The sequence below is a fragment of the Rhagoletis pomonella genome, unplaced genomic scaffold (assembly GCF_013731165.1).
Source record: "Rhagoletis pomonella isolate Grant_MI unplaced genomic scaffold, Rhpom_1.0 Rhpom_scaffold_00004, whole genome shotgun sequence".
Taxonomy (NCBI): Eukaryota; Metazoa; Arthropoda; class Insecta; order Diptera; family Tephritidae; genus Rhagoletis; species Rhagoletis pomonella.
Genome location: NW_023458558.1, coordinates 74,988,106 through 75,014,709, shown reverse-complemented (window position 1 = coordinate 75,014,709; position 26,604 = coordinate 74,988,106). Strand labels below are relative to the sequence as shown.

The 26,604-nt window shown below is 36.2% G+C and overlaps 1 protein-coding gene across 5 annotated transcripts in view; it reads right to left on the bottom strand.

Annotated features, from left to right (window-relative positions):
* The window catches only part of LOC118738079, a 525,494-nt gene that overhangs the window by 211,149 nt on the left and 287,741 nt on the right, over positions 1–26,604 (bottom strand). For 4 of the 5 annotated variants that reach the window (XM_036468998.1, XM_036469000.1, XM_036468997.1 and 1 more), the window contains 3 exons: positions 19,068–19,166; positions 4,077–4,212; positions 3,816–3,952 (listed from right to left, as the gene is read on the bottom strand). In XM_036468998.1, coding sequence (XP_036324891.1) covers positions 3,816–3,952; positions 4,077–4,212; positions 19,068–19,166 — 372 coding nt within the window. The remainder of the gene's footprint in view (positions 1–3,815; positions 3,953–4,076; positions 4,213–19,067; positions 19,167–26,604) is intronic. The other variant, XM_036469001.1, reaches the window with a different exon arrangement.

Sequence of the window (26,604 nt, the reverse complement as noted above, 5' to 3'; positions counted from 1 at the left end):
TCTTCAGGATTCCAGTAAAATGATCTTTAAATGAAGCACGATATCGATATACTTACATACATATGTATAAAGTATAAAAAGTGTGCATTAAAGCGTTCGAAAATAAATGCAATAACGAAGAGTACACTTTTGAGAAGAAGCTTAAAATATAAAGATTAATGCGATAATTTTCAATTAAAACGGCCCCAAGCTTAATAAAAATTGTTTAATAGCTGTCAGCGATTCGCCACTTCGCTACTTGCTATATTTGAGTTCCGGTCGCGTAATGAAAAATTTTGCATGTGAAAGCAACAACAAAGTTAGCTAGCACGGATAGACGATAGTGAGTTTGTTTGTACCACATTGAGTCCGTTCGTTTCGCCACTCGCTAACTGATGGCGAATCGATAACGGCTAATAATAATAGATTGGCGCTTGCACATATGTTAGTATTTGGCCGAGCTTCTCCACCGATTTGTGGTGTGTGTCTTGAGGTTGTCACACAAAGGGGAGGGACCTTCAGTCTTACGCCTACTCCGAACGGCGATTGTATTTTTATGAGAAGCTGTTTTTCATGGCACTCGGAGGTTTGCTATTGCCTGCCGAGGGGCGACGCTACACATAGGGGTATTTGGCCGATTTGGGCGACCAAAATTATTTTTATGAATAATTCAACTCGAAATGTTTAGAAAAGACGTGTTTTGACATTTAGAATTGTAAACGTTTAAAATCAAGTTATATTCGATATTTCGAAATTTAAGGATGCTAATTTACTCCAAATTGATACTAAGAATAATCCCTTGAAAAGAAGTAACATTATTTTGGAATTTTGGAAAATGTGCGTGATACCACCCACATATAACTATATAAGTTTATCTCACTAAGTCTAACTGAACGTTGTATCAAACATGTTTGAAATATGGGTAAAACACCATGTAGCGGTAGTTTTCGGAAAGGTGAAATAACTTTGTATATTGAATACTAGCGCCGAGCATTTAATGTTTGGCTCCGCCCGAACTTAGACTTTTTACTTGTTTACTATCAATTTAATATGATTTTAAAATACTGGCAAACCTATAAAAAAATCATGGTCGATGAATTTAGGGAACGGTTTTACCTCACTATGTTTTTATCAAGGGTAAAAATCCCTATGGGTAAGATGGAGTATAATTACGTTGACCATCCGTTCTGTTTTTTGCAGGACCGTACTGTTATTTAAAGGTCTGTCCTGCGTAGTTTTTCAAAACAGAAAACCCCCAAAATGTTCTGATTTTTTCCAAGTGTCCTGCCTTTGTACCGCATTTTCTTCGATATTTTAAAATTAACTTTTCCTAATCGAAATAAAACCAGTGTAAGTAAGTAAATATTGTACGGTTATGGACAATGGGTGACGAGAAATTGAAGACCAGCATCAAATATATCGATAACACTGTTCTACAAATTTTGTGGTAATCGCTTAAGAAAAAAAAATATATTTTCCAAGCCGATTTTCTTTGCAAACAAGCATTTTCGTAATTTTTTCGAAAAAAGTGTTTTTGGTACATTTCGGACCTATTCGTCAATGTCTCATGAAAAAATTATCCAATCAAGATAAGCGACCTACAAAAATATATTACTTTTCGATTTAAATGAAAATTATTAGTGTCACAAGCGACCAAAATCGAAAAATTGAAATTTCAATCATTTTATTTTTACAGTAAATGAAAATCCGATGAAAAATGTAGATGTTACGGAACACAATCTGCACAAAAAATATATATTTTTGCAAAGAGCCCATCAATACCTTTCGAACTGTTGGCCGTTTCATGAGTTATTGAGGAATAACTGAAAAAGTACAAAAAATACGTTTTTCGAACAAATCTCGAAAACACTTCTTTGAAACCATGGGTATTTTTCGTGTTCAACGACCCAAAGTTTGCCTAAAAAAATTTGCTTTACAGAGGTTCATATTTCGTGTAAAGTAATATGTAATATGCCTTATTATAATTTTGTAAATATTCATTTATATAAGATTAATACCAATGAAGCAAATGCGATTTATGCTTAAAGTTTAAAATTGGATTAATAATTAAGAAATATACCATCTTCGTTATTTGAATAGCGCATCCTTTTAATACTTAGTAGGTACTGTTTTCCTTTTGTTTGTTTAATATTCATTAACTTTTTATAAAAATATAGCATATTCTACCTCTACATCCCATTTAAAAAATTTTTGAAAATTAAAAAAAAAAATAAACATAGGGGCGACAATTTTTTTTGTATACGGTGCTGCGTATTTTCTTCCATATAAAAATTTTGTCAAGCATACTTTGTATGGTAAAAAATCAAAAAAAGGGTACGCTATTCAAATGACGAGGAATGTATATATGTAGTATATTTTTGTTATTTTTATACGACGCAATTATATGCAGGTAAATTTTTTGAAAAATTGTCCTGCATTTTCAAAATATATTTATGGTCACCGTAAGTATAATAGAATTTCTCGATACAACGAACACCTTTATTATAAAATCCGTTATACATATAGATATAACATAAGTCAGGATATCAACTTAAAAAAGCAGCATGGCCTTTCTAAAGAGAGCTTTACGCACTGCTATAAAATGTATGTAGGTTACTTTCGAAAATGTTAGGCTCATATTTTCGACATTACTTAAGCTGCGACAATATTGTTGATGTTCTTCAAAAGCTAGTTATCTTCGAACGTACAGTGAAATGCGATAGTAACCATTTGAAGTGCTTGGTCGGTTATCCCTTAACGACATACACTGTATACACTGCACTGTTGCTTGAAAAAAATATTCTTTGATAACGCATTTGCAAGAACTTAAATATAACACTTTTTTCTCTTACAAAAATAATTGCGGAACAAACGTTGTGAGTGGATAGATATTTTGCCGCAACCCATAATAAAATCAAAATTTTTTAGCTTTGGTCCTAGAATTTACATAGCCATTTCTAGAAGGATCTTCTATTCTAAATAAAACAAAATTGCTTAAGAAATATTGTTAACTAAGGGATGTTCTGCTGAAATCGGCAATAAAATCTACATTTTGTTAGCTTTAGGTTTGTCGCCTTAAGCAAATATTATTCCCAACAAAAATTTTTACTGGATTGGTATTCTACCGGAATCCGCAATGACCCCTTGCTACATGAAAAAGAAAAAATGTGTTAATGTAATAAGTTGGAAGAATTATTAAAAGGTAGGTCTCCCTGGAAATGTGTTTAAAAATGCTTTGTGTCTCAAAAATATTTAAGAGGCTTCCCTACTGTTTCAAAAAGCCAACAACATAAATTAAGGCAATTAGGTAATTGAAATATGTATCGAAATTCGCGTGTCAGATGAAAAAGCATTAAGAAGATTTTAGTTTGAAAGTTCTTTTGAAATGGATTTCCACCTGTTTAATAGTCAAAGTTAGTTAAGTGATAGATACACAAGCTTTATGAAATAATATAATATGAGTGATAACCGAAAGGGATATATGAAAGAATTAGTTTGAAAATATATTGGGTTAGGCTTGCCAACTTTTCGAAAAGTCATACTGATCCAACTTAGCAATATGAGAGGTCGAAATAAAGACCTGAAGATGTGTGATAAATTTTACTTTTTTTGAAGTTGGAACTTTTTAATTTTAAAATTTGATGACACTAAAAACCGATACCATGCGAGGCGTCTCTTCGCTCAAAAACGGCTTCACGGATTTAGATGAAATGTGGCAATCGTATCGTTTATAACTCTGACTAACATTTTGTATAGTTTATAGGTTTTTGAGATAAGATTATGAGCGTTTTAACACCATGCGGGTTCACTAGTTTATTGGAAAACATTTGACTTACCTTCTTGCCATTGATGAGCCAAGTGATGTGCGGTGCGGGAAAGGCGCGAGTCGTATTGCATAAAGCAAATAATTTTTCCCCTATGACAAACGGCATTCGTTTTCGGAACTTTATTATGGGTGGACCAGTTTGTGGCACTAAAATTTGACAGAAGCCATATTAGTTATTAATCAAGTAGTAGTAGTAGTAGTAGTAGTGTGTATATATATAGTATACATGTATATATAGATTTACATAGGTATTTGCAATTTTTAAACTTACAAAATACTGATAGCAGTTCATCGACAGACGCCTTTGTATAAATAGGTGCGTCCGTTGAAACCTCGCAGAAAAATTGTCCAGACAAATCAAAGTCAACATTTTTCAACGTCACCTGTGTTTCATTGGAATTCTCCCACTATTAAATATTGATGTAAAGATAAATATGTTAATTAGGGCAGTCCATACGACTACATACTATATAATAAAGATATGTAAATGTAGTTGTATAATATTATTTGGTTAATTTTAAAAATATGCTGTATGTATTTCTGTAATTTGAAAATTTGGTTTAATAATACTTATTTCTAAAAGGAATGTTTCTGTTACCAAACGATATGTCCTTTAACCCTTAATTAGGCGCATAAAGAAAATTACACAATTAGTCGCATGGGGTCCCGAGTGACCCCAATAAAAGTCTTGAAAAAAGAGCTTTAGAAACAAAAAAAAAATTTGTATTATCAAAAATATTAAAGTACTCTATTATCGTTAACATAAACTTAAGTCAGCCAAAAAATCTTACGTTAGTAGTCGCATGGGGTCAGCACTAAAGGGATTAGCGACACATGTGCACGCGACGACGTTATAGCTGTGACTAAATAAATAAAACGAAATTTGTATTGTCATCAGAGTGTCCAGATTTGGCGATTTCGCGCCAATTTGGGTATTTTTCTTGGGTATTTGCGCGTAAAAATTTAGGAAATCGCCATTGGCCATTTTTGGCGATTTATCCCCTTCAAATACACTTTTTCCAATTAAAAAACTATACACAACTTAGTTTTCCACGATAATTTTACAGAAGAGGCTAATATGAACTGCGTGATAAACTTGACTTAAAAAGCATATTAAATGACTGTCAAAAATGTTTAATCACCCTTATCCAAGAAACGATTTTAAAACGATTACCTGGTCAATTAAGTACTTTTAAAAAGGCTTTGATTTTGGCACCAGAAACGTGTGTGAATCACAAGAGGGCGAGTTTCAGGGACCAGCCAATTCACAATTTGACTTTGAAGGAAAGAAAAGCAAAGCAGCATCAACTGAATATTTTAATCTTTTAACTTTCCCATGGAATAACTTTTTTCAGAACCATTCCATCCGACTCTGAAGAATTTTGAATAATTGCTTACGGAGTGAAAACCGCAACAGGCAATAAAATGTCTGGAAATATAAGTAAAGTAGCCTTCATATTATTATCCTTGCCGCACTCACATGCTTTTGTTGAGCGCGTTTTTTCCGTAATGAATTCAACAAAAACTAAGATTCGAAATAGGATGAGGTTGGAAAGCCTTAATTCAATAATTCAAATAAAGTGTTATATGAAGACTAATAGTTTCTGCTGCAACACGTTTAAACAGTATGCTATCAAGATTGAATAGCTCAATATATGACAAAAACAGAAATATAAATGTGAGAACTATGAGGGTGGATACTCAATTTTACAGCAAATGAATTGATATTTATTTAAATTAGGAATGACAGAGTATGATTATGAAAATATAGATTGAAAGTATAAAAGTATTCCTCGATGTTCTTGCTACCGCGGCACGTTTGTTTCTGCTCGAGTCTGTCTACCCACTCGTTGGGACAGCGGTGTCTGGGTTGCCATCGCTTACAGTCGGCTTTCCTGACCTTTCGGAGCGCCCTCGCCCGAAGTGTCGCCCATAGGGTCATCGTCGTCGAAATCATCAGGTGGTAATGTACACCAAAGTTTTAGCTGATCTGATGCGAATACTGATGTGTAATGGCGTTGTGTTCGCTGGGCATGTGGTAAATCTTCGATCACATACCGGCCGTTTGGAAGGACCTCGCGAATGGTCGTTTGGAAGGACCTCGCGAATGGTCCTTTGTAACGGGGTTCTAATTTCCGGGAGGTACCTGTACTTGTCGGCTCGTTCGTTGTTAGTACTAGGTCACCTTGCTTGTAGATCTTTGGACTAGCATGTCGAGCATCGTATCGTCGTTTAGCTTGCGCTCTTACATCATCGATTCGGGTAGCGGCTGTAGCCCTTAGTTGTTGTAAGTCGGTGTCGGTTAATGTGTCAGCTTGATCATCCTGAAGCGTTTGGATGAGCTGGTTTTGCAATATGTCGCGTGGTGTGTATCCATACAGAAGCTGGCATGGAGTACATCCAGTTGTCTTGTTGGTCATCGTATTGATGCTCCATTGCACCTGGCGTAACTTGTCGTCCCATCGTCTTTCGTTATCGGTAGATGGTAACAACATAGACAAGATGACGCGGTTTGTGCGCTCGGCATGGCCATTTGCACGTGGTGTTCGGACTGCTTTAAGAACATGTTTCACGTTGTTGTCTTTACAAAATGTCTGGAAAACTTTCGAAGTAAAAGCAGTTCCTCGGTCGGAGATAATACTCCCAGGCATTCCCACGTAGCTTGTTACTTCTTGTAACGTCTGTATAACATATTTGGTGGCAGTGCTTTTCACTGCGCGGATGATGGTAAATTTCGTGAATGAGTCGACGATCACGAATATGTGTTCGTGTCCTTTGGACATGGTCCCAGATGATCCATATGAATAGTTGCGAATGGAATCGGCTTAGTGTGGTCGTAGTGGTACTGACCTTCTCGTCGACCACCAGGCGATTTATTTAAAACACATCCGATGCACGATTGAATATAGCTCTTGACGTAGTTCCTCATGCGCGGAAACCAAAACAAATTAAGGATTCGGTCAATAGTTTTATCGACGCTCATGTGACCTGCCCTATCGTGACACTCTTGGAGTACAAGTTGTCTAAGCTGTTTTGGAACAACCCATAGTAGTTTATGGTTGCATTTACGGTATAGGCGTCCTAGTTCGATGACGTAATCAGTGTACTCTGATTTCTTTCCGGTTCGCATCTCGTTGACAATCCGTTTGACGTTGGTATCCTGTAATAGGATGCTGAACAACAAGTCGGCTTCATCGATAATCGTCATGGAGATTTTAAGATCGGCGGTATCGAGTTCGTGTGCATCTTCGTAGGGGGCGCGGCTTAACGCGTCAACATGTGCCATTCGGGAACCTGCTCGGTGTGTAATCTCGATGTCGAACTCTTGAATCCTCAACCACCATCGGGCGATGCGTGGTATCAGCTCTCGTTTTTCCATCGTCGTTTTTAAAGCGCTGCAATCGGTAATCACTTTAATCGTCTTGTCTTACCGTAGACGTAGTATTTGAATCTCTCCAACGATTCTACGACTGCCAGAGCTTCAAGCTCATAGCTGTGAAACCGTTTTTCGTTGTCCGTAGTAGAGCGACTAAAATATGCTATCGGCTGGAGCTGACCGTTCTCCAATTGCATTAGCACACTAGCGAGGCCTACAGAGCTGGCGTCAGTGTGCAGCTCGTGTTCGGCTTCTATGCGGTAGCTTACCATTGCCGGCTTCGACGTTAGCGAACGTTTGAGATCGTTGAATGCTGATTCTTGTGGTTGCCCCCACTTGAACTTGACGTTTTTGCGTAACAGATTGCGTAGCGGCTCGGAAATTATTTAATATCCGGCGACGAACTTCCGGAAATACCCACTGAGGCCTAAAAACTTGCGTACCTCGGTGACACTTCTAGGTTGCGGAAAACGAGCAATAGCGTTACTTTTTATTTCGCCGGGGCTGATGCCGGCAGGAAGTAGTTGATGTCCCAAAAATATTATCGTCTGCTTGTATAGCTCACACTTGTTGATATTTAATGTGAGTCCACATGTCCGTAGTACTTGAAGTATGCGCGAGAGTTTTGCATACATCTCATCGAAAGAGTTGCTGCCGATTAAAATATCATCCATGTAGTGGAGCATGTCGCCCTTCTCTACTCGTTTTTGGAGTTCTGCCATAAGTCGATTGAAAATTGCTGGCGCGTTCTTCAGTCCAAACGGCATGCGTTTAAACTCGTAGAGCCCATCGGTGGTAATGAAACCGGTGAACTTTCGGCTTTCGGGTGCCATTGCTATCTGGTAATAGCCACTGTTTAAATCCAGGGAAGAGAAGAATTTAAATCGTTTTGCTTCGTGTAATCGTTCCTCGATGTTTGGAACAGGAAAATTTTCCTTTTTCATTAGCTTGTTGAGGCGCCGGTAATCGATGCATAGTCGATCACCTCCGCTTTGTATTTTAATTAGTACGACGGGGCTCGCATATTCTGACGTAGATTTGGTGACGATGTCATGCTGCAACAGCTCGTCGATCATGCTGTTAACAATACTACGTTTCGGCTCTGGAATGCGATACGGTACTTGAGCTACTGTTTGGCTACTCTCAAGTTCGATGCTAGCTTCGACCACGTCCGTTTTACCAATACCGTCTAGTCCAGTAGAGAAAACGTCGGCAAAGTTCTCTAAAAGACCCTGCGTCTTTACCCGTTCAGCTTCGTTGCTGAAATTAGATAATAGTTTAGAAAATTTGCAATTAGATATTACCGGCTGTTGTATTAATTGTTTGTTTTCGAAGATGGTGCGACCACTGTCGATTTTCATCGTTACGTTGGCATTAACGATTACATCTTGGCCTAACAAAACGTCTTGTTGCACTAGATTATCGTCGGCAATGTAAACTTGTGCCGTGATGACAGCTTTGATGATATCTACGATGATAGCTTCGTTGAGTATGCGTACGCCTCCACAAATGCCTTTTATTTTCACACAGCACTTGCGCCTTTCAGCCTTGATTCGTTCGGCTACAGATTCGCGAATGATACTGCATTGGCTTCCAGTATCGACGAAAGCAGTATACGGTTTTGACTGTATATAAATCGTTTTGTTGAAGCACTCGTCACAATTTGTAACGCCAAGTCGTCGTACATTTGCGGCTTTGTCACAATTTCCATCGTTTGGGTGAACCTTGTTGCATGTTGTACATCGTTGACGTTTCTGCGGTAATGGACACTTATTGGAGAAGTGACCGGCTTCGTTGCAGTTATAGCACTTAAGTTGGGCTCTCGTAGATTCACGCTGCTTAGCTGCTTCGCCCACTTTGGCCTTTTGTTCGTCTCGCTTCACCGTATTAAACTTCATTGCTGCAATACTCTGCTGAAGCTCACGAAGCTTCAGTCCTACCCTTATGTAACGTATAATAGCGGATTCACTAAGATTGTATCGAACTCCCATTGATGAGACTCGAAAACAATACTCGTTGATACGTTCTTTTGGGCGTCTCGTTGCGTTAGACATCAGAAAATGTATTTCTGCTTCATCGTGCGTTGTACCAAATTCACTTTTTAAAGCGTTTGCAAAATCTGCCCACGTTGTATGTAGAACAGGTGATGCGTCCAACCACATTCTTGCAACCCCATTGAGTCGCGTATAAATAGCTAACAAAAGAAATTTTTCATCCCATCGATAAGCTTCGATCACTTTATTGACGCGATCAATAAATTGTTCCACCGTAATGCTTTTGTCGCTTATCGGATAAAATTCCGGCAGGGTATTTGCTATTTCTTTTACCGATGCATGACGTGTGTTTATGTTCGTTGAGCTGTATTCGTTCGAGTAAATTCGCGTGGCAGTAATTTCGTTGCTTGCTACAGCACCGCTGTTGCTTACACTTGCGCCGTCGTTATTTGCTACTGCGCTGCTGCCGCTCGCTGGCAGCGATACATTTTGCGCAACGTTTTCCACTTGCGTTTTGCTGGAATTCATGCCGGTACGTTGTACTTGTAGAAACTGCGTCATCATTTCTCGCAATTACCTCATCTCCTCCTGAAGCTGTGATACTGTCGCCGTATCAGCTCCTTCCTCTGTTGTTTTGGACTCGTGCCAGTCCAACTCTTCGGCGTTCTCGTATTCACACAAACGTTGAATTAACTGGTCCCGTGTGCCTGTCGTTTGCAATTGCCTTTCTCGAAGAAAGAATTTCAATTGATCGACCTTAAATTCGCAAATTTTTGTCATCTTGTTGTATACACGTAGTATTCAATAGGGCTATTCGCGATTCGGTGCATAAGAGCTGACAAATTTATGCAATTGCAGAAATATGCCATGGATTGTGAGCGACGTTTATTAAACTGTCATGGTAAAACTTTTTTAATCAGTTGATAGAAATGTCAACCAGAGTTGCAATGCATAGCATTTTTATGCTATGGATTTTCGGTATTGCAAATTTGTCAAACCATGACAAATGCAAATGCGTGTATTTTGTTTGTGTATTGCAAATAATTTGCAATACAAATTTGCAATGCAATGATGCTAGGCCATTTGCACCGGATCGCGAATAGCCCTAATATATGTATCAACACAAAACTTCTCGCTTCACTCGTATGTACGTGTGTCCGTGCACTTCGTTTTACAAACTTGATGCTGAAGGTCTCGTTTTGCATACACCAATTTGCCTTCACTTGTTGCTGTTTTCGTTTTTCAACCGTCGATTCACGTTGGTTGTCGTTGTTGCATTGAGCGCTTCTTGCTCGTTGCCTTCGTCGTGTCGCCACAGACCGTGCGCTAGCGAACACTTTGTTAGCGAATTACGGGTGAGTTTTGCATGTAAATTTGTATGCACATATATACGCACGCGCGTTTACAAACGTTTTACCGAATTAAAATGCGAATTGTAGGCAGAGTGGATTGCGATCTCACTTCTTAACTGAGAACGATGAGGGTGGATACTCAATTTTACAGCAAATGAATTGATATTTATTTAAATTAGGAATGACAGAGTATGATTATGAAAATATAAATTGAAAGTATAAAAGTATTTCTCGATGTTCTTGCTACCGCGGCACGTTTGTTTCTGCCCGAGCCTGTCTACCCACTCGTTGGGTTCTGACAGCGGTGTCTGGGTTGCCATCGCTTACAAATGATTCAGACACTATAGGTGATTTCGAAGAAATTGTGGAAATAGCTGATCTCACCTTATTATAGGTTTCTATTTTATTTTTAGCGATGAGCGCTTAAAAGCGGATTGTGCGAGGTATAATAAATTCAATAATTGCGCAGTCCTATTGCAAAATGTGTTGAAACAAATATTTTTAAAAAGTATGCGTATTTTTAAAGAAAATTCTTTGTACATCACTATTGCATAAGTGATTTGTGTTATTTATTATTACCTTCTGAAGGTATATCCGTTTTTGGTTTTAAAAACTATATTATAACAAGATTTCATTTTTAAAATAAAAGATTTGTTAGATCGATTTCATGAACTTTATTTAAAAAAAATTGGTGATTTTTGCCTATTTTTTTTAGAAATTGCGCTTTTTTTAAACAATCTGGACACTCTGATTGTCATAAATATTAAAGCTCCTTATTGTAATTAGCTTTAAGAAAGAAAAGCATAATTTTGACGTCAAACTTAGATAAAAAATAAAATCTTACCTCCGCCAAAAAATGTTACGTAAGTGGCCGCATGGGGTCAGGACAGAGAGTACGCCCAAGTTTGATAGGTATTTTATTTTATTACACTATACGGAAAAATCAACTTTTTTTCTGGGTATTGGACCAAATCAATTTTTTTCAAGAGACTGAGCCATAATTAAAAAAGTAATTTCTCCGTTTTTCGAACTCGGCCTCCGAAATCGAGGCATGGGCCTTCGAAGTTCGAAATAGGACCCTTGGTAAAAAATTATTTTTAAGTATTGTATGTAAATAACTGAAAAAGTAAAAGTATAGATGACATGTGGAACGATTTTCCGTCATCCCTTGTCAAATTTGCTTTGGAGACAAACCGGTTTCGGCGTTGTGCCATCTTCAGTGTCATTTTTCGTTCTCACAATAAAATTAATAAAAAACCATTTTTTTATTTTTTTGCGATGTTGCTTTGACCAGGGCTTGAACCCAGGCGTTGCGGAGTGGAAGCGCGCACTGCTTACCACTACACCATAGCGGCTGTAATATAAGTTTGAAAAAAAGTTATATACGGTTTAAATAAGAGCAAAACGTGGACCACGCGCATATTTTTACTTTTTTACAAACAATAATCAAAAATATTTTTTTACCAAAGGTCCAATTTCCAACTTCGAATGCCCATATCTCGATTTTGGAGGCTAACTTCGAAAAACGGTGAAATTGCTTTTTTAATTATGAAACAAAATGGTTTTGAAAGCTAATATAATTGCCTTTCCCGGAAAGATATTGCCATTGAGCCACAATTACTCCAAAAAATTCGAGTAGTGCGCTTGCAAACAGCGTTATGTGATTTTATAATAGTAAGCCATAAATTAAAAAAAAACGTCTACAACAAAAAGTAAAATCCAAATTGTTTCTTTTTTATTATCTGAAAATTTGGATAAATAAGAGCCTAATAATATCAAAAAACAAAATCGCAGTATGGTAGCTTTTGCAAATTTTATATATAAAAAATTAATATAGCGAGTTTTGAAACAATAAGTTTTACATAGCTAGCTTTTTTGCTTTTCGCGTTCTATCTTCCATGAAGATTGGTCTGCTTCTTTTTGCCGACGCCTTCCACTAGGCACTGAAACTACCACGTTTTCTTGCTGTTTTCTAAGCTCATCAGAAGATTGAGACTTTTGAACTTGTATAAATACGTACAATAAATAAATATTATAGCGACTTTTTAAAATGTATATATACATACAGTAAGTAGTTATTACAGCGACTTTAGCTAGAGTAGCTAACAGTTTGATGCTATTTTTTCAGAATATGTAAGGATTTTGCACTGTATTGTTAGCGGACATGAAATTACTTTAAATACTGGTACGTTAACCACCAAAAATTAAAAATCGAAAAAATTTGACATAGAGGACTTTGCAAGTGAACTACTCATTTCACGAAACCACCAAAAATTAAAAATCGAAAAAATTTACATAGAGAACTTTGCAAGTGGACTACTCATTTCACGAAATTTTTTTCTAATGTCGGAGTAAAAACTATTACAGCAGTTTCGAAGTTAACTTGGCTCTGAGAGGGCCTAGAGACTTCTAACGCACTTGTTATTCGAGGGATATAAAATTGTGTGAAGGATGCACAGCTGCATGCAAATAAGAAAATTGCAATAAATTATACCTTTATTAAATTGAGGTGTTAAAATTATTTTTTCGAATTGTGAACAGGGAATCGTGTTGCTCGTCTCAAAATCTATAATATTATTTTAACAAAAAATACAATGTTTTTTGCACGTTTTTTTCGAAGAGCACTATTTTTGACCAATTTTTTTGTGGTCAAAGAGTAATTGTAGCTCAATGACAATATTTTTTTATGAAAGGCATTAGCTTTCAAAACCATTTTTCTTCATATCAAAATACTGCTTCTGTTCGCATGGAGTGGAGCACACTGTGCGGTATGTGAAAGGAGATATATTCTAAAATGCTGTACATATTTTTCAGAGACGAGTTCGGCGACAGAGTCTATAAGAAATGATCAGCTTTATCTCAGAAAAAATTTCATTTCGCTATGTGCAATTAGCACCAAATTGTGCGTTAAGTAGTATCACAATACCAAGAGTGTAATTGAAATTCTTAACGAAACTCGGATTTCTCGACCGACTCGGTTTTGGGGGGAACCCGGAACCTGCTTTTCGCATGGGCAGAGCTATACGTGGCTTTTTCAAGAGTTCGGATTTAATGATAGGTATGAGTGTATCCAAGAAACTTTCAACTGAAAAGAAAAGAGTGATCACTTTATCACTTCCGACATCGTTTTCAAAGAAGTTTTGTAAGGATTCAGTTAAAATTACACATCTGTAGTGACTGCATTAAAACAAACTCCTGAAGCAAATATCTGAGTTTATTTGTTTCCTCTTTATTCTAGAATATTGGATGCGAATAATTCGCACGGGTAAGCTAGTCTAATTTAAATGAGGAAGTAGCGTTGACAACGTGCCTTGCTCAATCAAAAGTGAAACACTTGTATGCACCTATGTTTTTACGTTTGAATAAACAAATATACTACTAGCGACATTTTTGTATGTATTGTTGGTTGTACTTTTTGGTATTTAAACAGTTTTTTTAATATTGGGGCAATTCATCTAATGCCGATTACATTGCTACCAAAAATTTTAACCTCCCTTTGCCTTCTACGCACACACACTTAGAAGAGGACGAGGAGAAGGCAACATTTTTTGTAGAAACGAAATCGCCATAAGTGCACAAATACCTCGTAACCACGTAAACTTACGGTGTTTTGTATAGAAAACCAATTTATTTACAAGGTTTACGCCATTGCGGAGCGTTTACGCGTTTAAAAGAAAACCCATATTTGGAATGTACCAGCATTATAATCAAACAATGTCATAAATTATGCAGAGGACTTCATTTCGTAAGATTTTTTGCTGCTGCAGTATGCGAAGACCGTCAGAAGTATACCAACAACGTGTCCGAATCACTTACGAACTACTTTGCTCGGACAGCACATATGTATGAACCCGGGTAGATATATAAAGCTTTTAACTTGTGCGCGGTCAGAGCAGTCTTGCTCGGTAAGCACCCGCTTAGACCAGTGAATGGAGGTGGACGTAGTCTACGAGCGTGTTGCTCATTCTCACCCAATTGGACCAAGGTCAGCTTAGCTAGTCGGGCGCACTGGTGCCAGAATCTCTTTGTACCGCAACCCCATATCGAGCCGCAGTTAATCCCAAAATATCCCCTTTTTTTCTAAGTCCCCATTTAAAATGGCTTTAGTAAGAAATACAAGAATATGTATTCGCATTTGTGTTAGATCATTTTAATTACACTTTGGAATATACTTGTGCAGCAAATTTTCACAGATTTATATACATGAAGAAAGTAACATATGTGTACATATATGAGAAAATCTCACGAGTTTTTTAGTATCTATCACTTTCTTCTTTCCCCAGAAAAATAACGCTAAAGCATTCTTCTTGCATATATTGCAATCACTATAGTTCCGGAAACGAGTACAATAAAAAATAAATAAAGTATTTGAACAATTTTAGCCTTAAACGGTTTATTTAGGCGAAAACGTACCGAAATTACTCACTTTTTCATTGTAACTCGAAAAAATCATTATAGTTTTTTTTTAATAACTTTTAGAAGTGGTCAAATAGAATGTTCATATTAGAGCCAATGGACGTTGGCGTCAAATAAAACAGATCTGTGAAGTTTCAAGAGTGTGCAACCAAATTAAAATAAACAGCTTGCAGAATATCTGTCCCAGCTACCTTTTAGTTTTTGAAATTTTACAATTGTTTTAATTGTAATAATTTTAGATACTTGAAAATGTTAAAGTTAAACGGTGAAAATGTTCTTCTTGACAAAATGAAGGAATCTAGTGCAATAAAACTAGTGTATCACCAATTGAAAAAAAATTATATTGAGTAAAAGAAGATTTTGATTTGAGAAACTAAAACTCCATTTTTACAATATTTATTGGTACACTCAAAATTCATTCTAAAATTGTTGTTAAAAATCTCCCACGCTAACATTTAAATACTTTTAAATAATATGACTTTTAAGTTAAGGCGTGCGAGTAAACGTGTTAGATGAATAAGTATTATGCTACGGGGCGTATACGTTACATACGCAACTACGGGTATACATACATATGAGCATGATTGGTTAGTTTTACTTTTTTAGTATATCTTTTTTAAGTATTCATTTAAATACAATTTCGCGATAGAATCTTGTTCTTTATACAAAACTGAAAATAATGCACTTTCTAAGATAAGTGTGCCTCCATTTTCGACCAAAAACACGTTCAGCCACTGCGAAAAGAATTCCGACGGAATTTCACTAGTATCATTTCGAACTTTTTCATGTTTCCACCCATTTCACGTTTAATACATATTCCGAATGAAGCAAAGCATATGGAGTAGATAGATGCAGTAGAGCACTCTTTGACTTTTTTCGTGACAGCAAAAAATTATCCACCACTAAAAAATTTAGAGAGTAAGGCACGGTGCAGGAAGGAAGCGATGAAAACTGTGTACACTTGCACGCCAGCGACACCGCTGCGATATAACATCGCATGCGTATCGCACGTGCGACACCGCTGCGATATAATATTGCATGCGTATCGCACGTGCGACACGGGTTTCTGGACGAGATGAGATTAGTATTCCGCGGTATTTTTTGCAATAAGCATGACCATTTCACAGGCGGAAGCATCTTCCTCAATTTTTTTTAGTCGAATTTATAAAAGACTCATGTTTATGAAACTATACAAAAAAAAGTTTGGCATGGAGAAATAAAGCCTCTGACGTCAAGGACACAGGTAAATGCACAAAATAATATTTTTTGTCATGGTTTATTTGCCTTTGTTTTCACATCTTTAAAAAGAAATTAAAAGAAACCAATCATTTTAAACCCATTTATTTTTGATTTTGAATAGCAAAAAAGATTTGGTGTTTGTTTTGTATGGCAAAATCAACTTTTTTTCTGGGCAAACCAATTTTTTTAAGAGATTGAGTCATAGGTAAAAAAGTGATTTCTTCAATAGGGGCACTCCGAAAGGTGGTGTTCTCTCTCCCCTGCTCTGGATTGCGGTTGTCAGCGACCTTTTAGAGGAACTGGAAAAAGTGAGCTGTCGGGTGATCGCCTATGTAGATAATGTGGAACTTTTGGTTAAGGGACGACTTCTAGACACCCTTTTTGACCTGACTCAAGGTTACCTGAATCAGATAACTAGGTGGGCGATCAACCGCGGTCTCGCAGTAAAACCCAGCAAGAAGGAAGTGGTTTAGTTTACCAGGAAGTACAAGGTACTCGTTATGGTCCTTCCCTCGAGTGGAGGTGTTCGTCTTCGGCTCTTAGACAGGGTCAAGTACTTTGGCTTGATCCTGGATATGAAGTTGTCGTGAAGTCTAACATTGAGGAAAGGGTAAGAAAGCCGTCGGTTGCCTAGTACTGCTGTAGGTAGCTGTCGGTAAAAGGTGAGATCTCTCGCTCAAAGTAATTTATTAGCTGCATGAAGCCAGATTTAAGCCTATCTTGTTTCACGGAGCCCTTGTCTGGTGGAACTAACTACAGAAGGCTACACTTTTAAACTAACTTGAGCGTTTATAGCGGATCGCCCTGATTGGAATTAGTGGAGAATAAGGAACACACAACAAACAGCTACACTGGCGCTTAACGTCAGACAGAATTTTCGTAGCCCGAACTGCTATTAGACTCAGAGAAACCGGGTGGTAACACTTAGGAGTTGTCGAGGGCTTTGACTTCGCCCTGAACGCATAGATTACAGCTCCTCAGAAATGGCTCCCAGAAGCTGCTCCTATACCTATATTCCCTCAAGAGAAGGGCGGGTTGCTTAAAGCAGGAAGCGGATCACAACTTGGAGAAGAATTTTCTGCTTTCGGAAACTCTCCACCAAAACTATGCTCAGGTTCTCAACTTCTGTAGTGTCTTTTAGGTGGAAATAGCTGCCATCAAGGAAGCGGTAGACTCACTGGTAAAGGGTGCAATTTTGCACTCAAAATCGGTAAAGGTATGTCTGACCTCTATATCAATGACGTCAGAGTACTTCTTAGTAAGGCGTGGCTGATGACCTGGCGTTGTAAAGGCACGTTATTCTCAGATGAAGAGCAACTAGGACGCTTCTGTCGTCCTGCAGTACACTGTTGGATGGTTGGGCCTAGTGCTAGCTCGGCGAGCGCTAGACTAACACGCATACTTCGTACTCGAGATAATGAAATTGAATACTCAACTAAATACCACATAAAATGGACAAACAAAGCGATGCTCCTTTGGTGACATAAACAAGGAAAATAAGACGTTTCTCTGCTGCAGCAAATTTTTTATATGGGGTTTTAAAATACTTATTGCAGCTTATGACGCGAGTGACCCATCGTTACTCCTTAAAGGTGCCGAAAAATACGTTACCTCTCAAGGGCTAGTGATGGGGGTTCTGATAGTGATTAGTATTTCCGCGGTAAGACTAGGAATTCAAACTTATCCCTTTTGTATCTGCCGTTAAGAGGAAGATGAGGTGGAATCATCTCTACACTTCCTTTTAGACTGTCCAACCTTCGCGAGGCTAAGATGGAAAAATTTTAGCTCGCACTTAACTAAACCTGAGCTCTTTGGTCGCTTTCGAAATTTTGTAGCCGGTAACGGTGTTTCGCCAACTAAATGAGGGGTCTCCTTTCAGGTTTTTCGTGGTATCACAAAGGAAAATCTCCTAATTGGACACACCGTTGCCTGGCGCAAGCACTTTAACTTAACCTAACCTAACCTGTACCTTTTTCAGCTATGAAATATGTAGTTGGTCACATTAATCACACACAGTAGTGAAAGTCATCTAGATCGGTACTTTATAAGGCATATTTTATATACCACTGATTGTTCAGATATAGGTTTTTTATATAACTCCTCTATTTATGTATGCATTGAAGGTAAACATTTTTTTAGCTCCTAAACAACTAATTTAGAGTGCAGTAATCGGTTGAAGAAAAATTTGTTGATGTTCATGAAAGGCGTGAAACCTTCGGCATTGCTGAAGACAGTACTGCGCTTTTTTCATTCCGCCTTAAAACAAAAAAAATCTAAAATGAAAATAAGGAAACATCAAATGTGCGTACTTCAAACTGGCTGACACTTCTTGTTACACGTTTGTATATTTAGCACATATATACAAGTCGAAATCATGTATGTGTTACTAGATAAGCTGATTTTGTGTATGTGTTTAGCTCCACGGCTTTGAATGTCAAACTGAAAAATTTTGTTTGCATTTCCACACACACTCCTACAGATTTTGACAGTTTACACCGCCAAAGCAAAAACAAAAAACAAGTAAATTTTTATTTTTGTACTCCTACTATCACATTATACTAATTCGCCTTGCATTCATACATAATTACATATCATTGCCTTAATATAAAGGCCCTACCTTACATCTTCTCTGAAATACAAAAAGCCGTAACTAACTAAAAATCCAAAATTCACTTTCTGATTGATTACGATGCATTTCATCAAATTATATGTCCCCACATCGTTTTATAATTTTAGTTAGTTACGGCTGTTTTACATTTCAGCGACAATGTGAGATACGACCTTTCTACGTTAAGGTAACGGTATGTACATAAGTACCTACATATAAAATATCGAGCGCGCAGGTTATTGGATGTACGAATATTGATAAGGAACTGTTTACTCACATCGATTTCACCGCCCCCGATGGATGTATTCCGGAATGGTGGATTGCGTCCGTTTATGAATTCAAAAAATTTACCCTTGTCAACTTTGAGCCACGTCACCTGCAAGTGATACAAACATTTCCAAAATTTTATAAAAAGTTAACACAAATGTCATTGCCTCAATAAAAATATTAAAAATAAAAAGTCATTGCCTGACGTTGATTTGAGGTTTTTGCTATATGATTTGGAAAATAGTGAGATGTGGAGTAAATGTGTATGTATGTATGTTCATATGTGAGTAGACGCATATGCACATAAAACAGAATTATATTTAACATACACATATCGTTACAAGAAACGACTAAAGGCGCGCCATTGTTTTGACGCGCGAAAAAGGCCGCATTGACGAAAGAAGACGCGTAAACCTAGTTGACGGCGAAGAAAGACGCGTAATCATAGATGTATACCTTGCCAAGGACTGTCACTTCAGTATTATTCCCCAAAAACTTTTTGGGGAATGTACATAATATTACTACCTCAAACATAGTTTACCGGGAAAATAAGTTAACGCCTTCGCCTCTTCGCCGTCGACTAGGTTTTCGCGGTCAACTTTTGAGCTCGCGCCTTTACTCGTCGTTCTAGTGACGATATGTATTTTCCAGTGTACCTTTTCGGCCCTTTTACGAGGTTTTATTATGTTTCACCTATGTGTAATCCAATCTTTCAATAAATTTTCAACCAGCTTCCCGATGAGCTAGAGACTTGGAACTTCAAACTTAACTCAGACCCCGATGAAAATGCAATATGATAGATCATTTAGTCCGCTTAGGGGACGCAGGTGTCGAGATATTTAAAAAACTCGCATTTATGCATATTACCTATGTATATAAAAGGGAATAACAACACAAAAATATTTTGCCCGGTAGGTCTAGATATTTGGAAAACCCGTTTTAAACATCCGATTCATATTTAGAACGTATTACTTGAATGGAAAGGAATAACTCCACAAAAAAATCTGCCGTTAGATGGGGCGGGGTCAATTTTTCTTTTTTGTTACTAAACACAAATAAAAGCTTGTCTTAAAAAATAAATAAAAATGTTTGTATAAATTACTTGCTTTTATTTAAATATACATTAAGTACATAATCTTCAGTTTTAAAGAATGTCAAGGTTGTAAAATTTATTTTTTCTTATAACAAAAGCACAAAATAATTTCAGAAGCCGTACCAACTTGTTAGAAGTGGTAAGTATATCGTCACCTGAAATGAAAAATAACGTATCGTGACAATTGTTATTTTTTTCATAAAACGATGTGGGGAGTTGTAATTTGAGGAAATCTATCATAGCAATCAAAAAGTGAATTTTGTATTTTTTATAAGTTACGACTTTTTGCATTTCAGTGACGATGATGATACGTTATTTTTGCATTTCAGGTGACGATATGTACTTATGCAAATTTTTGGCTTTTAGTTAGTAACGTTATTTAAATTTAGATATATCGATGGTCCTGTGCTATAACGACACAATTCAAAGTTCAAACAAGTTGATAAAAGCGTTGTAAAAACAAAAACTGTTACTAATGTTAAGTGGCTCTTGTCTCTAATCCTTGTCTAATCCATTTCCATCCCTTACTAAAGTAAGCAGTATGGATTGCTAAAGTAAGTACAAAATACATATTAGACATGGGTTCGACAAGGATTAAAGACATGAGCCACTTAACAGTAGTAACAGTTCTTATTTTTTGAATTGTGGCGTTATTGCACCATCGATATGTATGTAACTTTTAATGCGATAATCGTTTTTAAAAACTCCGGCTACGTCGTTTGCTGTAAGAAATAAATTTATGTAAGAAAATAAATTATTGGCAAACCTATATTATTTTGAATAAATTCTTGTTGGTTCTGAATTTCGCAACGGATTCAACGATTGACAAAGCCTCGCTGGTGAGCCTTATAATCAAAGTTATCTTTATTGTTCTCTCATCCCGGCGAGGGAATCCGCCTCTACAGACTTGCCGTTGGGAGTTTATGGCTTTGCATTTTCTTCCAAAGTGGATTTCTTATGATATTTTCTCAAAATGCACACCTCTTTAAAAACTATCGATCAAACCCAGATCAGACACCCTCCAATTCTGGATTTAGGGTCCTAGTATATTTGTCCATAACTTTAACAATTATTTATTGATCTCATAACGATATATTCCTTACCGCAAAGTAATTGGCGAGACTTCTACCGCAAACTCAAATAATATTGATATTTTTACTGATTTCTTTTTTTGTGCAATTCAATTTTAAAGTTGTTTTATTATATGTTAACAGTGTGATATTAAAATAATTTTAAAATGAAATAAACATCAACAGACAAATTTCGATTTTTTTTAAGTTTGCTGAAAAAAGTCCCGCTAATTTGTATCAAGTATTTACGATAAGTTACGTATGAGCGTATATAAATCCTCTTTTCAGCAACATACAAATTCAAGATCGATTCAGAAATGTTAAATTTATGGGGAAAAGAACCCCCACAATAATGGGTTTTTAACCCTAAATCCAGTCCCTGAGGGCATATTGTATTTTGGGATTTTGATTGTACAAATTTTTATTACTCAACTAGGTCCGCAATATGGGATGTGTGACATTCCAGGTTTTTTTAGTGGAAGTTAAGTCTAACAAATTGTGGTTGATTCCAACACTACATATACGTAGGTATTTAAATGTCTTTATTAGTCTATACAAGATTGAATCTTTTAAAATACATACACATATTACAAATGTAAGTGAAAAACAAACACATATTTCTTTGTTACATAGGTCAAAAAACGATGATCTTTCTCCGAAACTTTCTTATATCCGTAGTGGTTTGGGTGGGATTTGTTTTCTCCTGGAAAATAATAATTACTAAAATATATCCCAGAAATAGTTTAATAAATTTACCTTATTACAAAGTGTGATAATTTACCTTATCACATTGTGCGTGCTCCCGCCTAAAGCTATTGATTTCACAGCCGAATTACACCAATTCACTGATTCTAGTAGCACTTAGCAAATTAGCCTTGTTTTAGAAAATGGAAGGAAAATATTAAAGCGAATGTCGTATTAACGATTGACTAATTCACAATAGTAAAATGAAGTAGATTTTAATTTTACGGTGGTTGATGCAATTTAGCAAAAAAGTGGTAGATCTACCACAAAAGTGGTATAGTTCGCACACTGAGTGTTACACAGTGTTACCAGTCTCCAATTGATTGCGGTTGAGTAAAGTTATATTTTCGTGTTTCACGTTTTTTTGAATACAAAAGTATGTTCGACTATTTTCTTTTATATGGAGGACACCGCCAGCAAAAAAAAATTACTAAAAATTAACGAGATTTTATAGCAGCTTGAAACTTACACTACATTATACTAGAATTAAATTGCCTACAAAACTGCATACCAAAATTCTGATTAAAAAGTTTGAAATTTTGATGAAAATAAGCAGAAATTTTCTAATTTTTGTAGAAAATTTAAAATTTATATGGTGTTTGTTGTATACCGGCTAGCCGTTTATAAAAAAAATAATAAACATTAAATAAACAAAAGACAAAGGCCAAATGCCAAAACCGGTCAAAATATTGCATTTCTTTTATTTTGTGGACCACTATATGTGTGTTTATAATGCTAGGTATGTATTCTTATGCATTGAGTGCAAAAGATTGTATTTTAGTACAAAACGAAATGAAATTTTATGTTCCTAAATATTTCGTGCTTAGCACCATATAAAAAATTGTTTTAAATAATGTACATAAATGTGATATGCGTACATATATTTTTACACATGCATACGTATGTACATACATGAGTATGTAATGTTGCATAACAAGCCAATTAATTCAATTATTTGTTTTCTTTTGTTTTGTTAACTCCGTTAAATTAACTGATTTTATGAATTCATATATTTATTTGTAATTTTTTATGGAATCGGCATCGGTATCGGCCTTCCCCATAAGCCGATTAATCGGCATCGGTACCTGAAAAAAAAATGGTATCGGTCGGACTCTAGCTTTTTGCTAGAAGAAACAGTAACACTATATAAACCCTGTAGAGAAACGAACTAGTGCGGAACTGGTTCGGTTCTAGTGCGTTTGGAACCATGACTAGTACGCGTTAATTCTCTTTTGCATGCTAGCGACTGGCGAATTTAACATTGCGATGTCCTAGGAAGTGTCAATTGTCCCCCGTTGCATCCCTTTGGCTCTAGTTCCGAACCAGCTCTAAATTCGACAGATAAGATCTAGTTCGTTTTGCATCCCTTTTTCTATAGTTCCGAACCAGTTCCAAATTCGACAGATGAGATCTAGTTCGTTCTGCATCCCCTTTTCTTTAGTTCCAAACCAGTTCCTAATTCGACAGATGAGATCTAGTTCGATCTGCATCCATTTTTTATAGTTCCCAACCTATTATAAATTCGTCACCTTAGATCTACATACATTCCTAATCAGGCTTGTCGAAACGGGGCACCGAAATTGCGCATATGGAAACTGTGCATTTAGACATTATTTCGGTTTCAACCGAAACTGTGCATGTATGCTTTATTTCGGTTTTTGCCATATGCATTATTTCGGTTTTAAACCGAAACTGTGCATTTATGCACTTCTTCGTTTTTTTTTTCATATGCATTATTTCGGTTTTAAAACGAAAGTATGCATATGCATAATTTCGGTATTTTCTCATATGCATTATTTCGACTTTCAACCGAAACTGTGCATGTATGCATTACTTCAGGTTTTTCATATGCATTATTTCGGTTTTCAACCGAAACTGTGCATGCATGCATTATTTCGGTTTTTGTTATATGCATTATTTCGGGTTTCAACCGAAACTGTGCATGTATGCATACCTTCGTCTTTCACATATGCATTATTTCGGTTTTCATCCGAAACTGTGCATGTATGCTTTATTTCGTTTTTTGCCATATGCATTATTTCGGTTTTGAACCGAAATTGTGCATGCATGCATTATTTCGGTTTTGTAGGCTGAAAGCCGCCTACGCAGAGAAAAGTTCTGAGCAAAAATACTTCCGCTCTTCTTTTCCGGCAATACAGAAAGGAGAATTCTACTTAGTAAGGGTTATAGTCCCTAAGCGCGGCCGAAGGCCGCCTACGCAGAAAGAAGTTCTGCGCAAAAATACTTCCGACCCCCTTTTCCGGCCACACAGAAAGGAGAATTCTACTTGGTAAGGGTTATAATCCATAAGCGCGGCCGAAGGCCGCCTACGCAGAAAAAAGTTCTGCGCAAAAATACTTCCGCCCTGCTTTTCCGGCAACACAGAAAGGAGAGTTCTACTTAGTAGGGGTTATAATCCCTAAGCGCGGCCGCAGGCCGCCTACTCAGAAAGAAGTTCGTTTTCATGTATGCGCTATTTCGGTTTTTGTCATATGCATTACTGTGCATGTATGCATTACATCGGTTTTTGTCATATGCATTATTTCGGTTTTGAACCGAAAGTGTGCATGTATGCATTACTTCGTTTTTCTCATATGCGTTATTTCGGTTTTCAAACGAAAGTGTGCATGTATGCATTACTTCGGGTTTTTCATATGTATTATTTCGGTTTTCAACCGGATCTGTGCATATATGCATTATTTCGGTTTTTTTTCATATGCATTATTTCGGTTTTCAAACGAAAGAGTGCATATGCATAATTTCGGTTTTTCTAGTATGCATTATTGCGGTTTTCAACCGAAACTGTGCATATATGCATTATTTCGGTTTTTTTCATATGCATTATTTCGGTTTTCAACCGAAACTGTGCATATATGCATTATTTCGGTTTTTTTCGTATGCATTATTTCGGTTTTTTTCATATGCATTATTTCGTATGCACCGTTTCCATATGCACAATTTCAGGGTGCCTGTCGAAACATTTCCCTTCTATATTAAATACGATCGGTTGAAGGAAGGACAATACAATAACAAATGTTTAAACGCATTTATTACAAATTTATAAACCACATTAGTAGTAGTAGTATTAAACTTAAGTAGTAAGTAAAAAACAAAAGTGCGTTCTGCTTAAAAGTAAAAATATTAGTTCACTTTGTCTTACTTGTCTAAATTTAAGCATATTGATTTTTAAGTAAATTCAGTTCTTTTTAAGCTTATATGTATATGATGTACTTCGAAAGTTTTTGTCGTATTTAACTTAAATAAGATATACAGTCAGTCAATGAAGTTTAGGTAGAGTGCAGTTTTTACAATACCGGCAACTATTTTTTAAATATTTTATTTTTCCCTAATTTTTTATAAAAATATGGTTAATTCTACACCAAAACCCCAAAAATCAGAGTTCCAAACCTTATGCAAAATTAAAGAAAACTGCAAATTTCCATCCAAGTATTGCAATTTACACTCTTTAGAAAAAAGTTTAGTACTCAGTTATTAGCCCATTCAATTTTAGTTTTACAAAGTGCAAGTTTGAGGTAGCTAGGGCTAGGGCCATTGATATTTAGCAATTTTTTTTTGTTGTTTGGTAAGTCCTAGCTTCCTCACACTTGCACTTCATTATAATATAATTGAATGGGCTAAAAGACTTTTTCTAGAGAGCGTGAATAGAAAGTGAATTATTTTAATGAAAATTTGCAGAATTTTCTTAAATTTTGCACAAGGTTTGGAACTCTGATTTTCGGGGATTTTGTTGTAGAATTGACCATATTTTTATAAAAAATTACCGAAAACTAAAATATTAAAAAAATAGTTGCCCGTATTGTAAAAAATTCGTTGTACCTAAACTTTATTGACTGACTGTATTAAGATAGCTGTGGTGGATTTCATAAAAAACTTAATTTGTCTTTTCTTAAAGAAAAGGTAGCTCTGGTGGCTTGCATTTTTAAATAAATTTAGTGAGAAAGTGGTAATTATTTTGACAATTTTTTTTTAAATGCCTCTTTTTCTGCAACTGCATTGCCTTTCTCAATTGTCCTTCAGGATCTTGGCCTTTGTTTATGGAGTCACTAAGTATAATGATTATTAAGCAACTCAAAAACTATACCAGTGTGATAACCGACGTATCCTTTTGAGAGGTAGCCGCACCCTTATAAAAGGAATAAACCCAAACTTTTCAGGTCAAAATTTCAGTAGGTTGCGTCTTTATGGCCTTTTCATTTTTATAAATTATCATTATTTTTAAGTGGAAAAATAAAACTGAAAATTAATAATAATCTCTGTGCGAAAAAATAAAAATCATAAAATAATCATTATTTGTAATCCCAAAAATAAAAATCAAATAATAATTATTTCCGTTTGAGCGAAAAAATAAAACTCAATAATAATTCATAAAATAATGATTAAATGCTGATTTAAATTATTTTACTCATAATGATTACCTTCCCTGCTTTTAAAATTTAAAATAGAATAGTTTAGTGAAAGTACCACATTTCACTGCTTTTAGACTGGTGCGGAACTAGTTACTATCGGTTCGTTTTTGGCAAAAAAGAACTAGTACTGAACTAGAAATCTGGTTTACTAGTTCGTGTTTTCCCTACAGGGAAGTATACTTTCATTGTTACATTTCTGTGCTGCAGCCTACA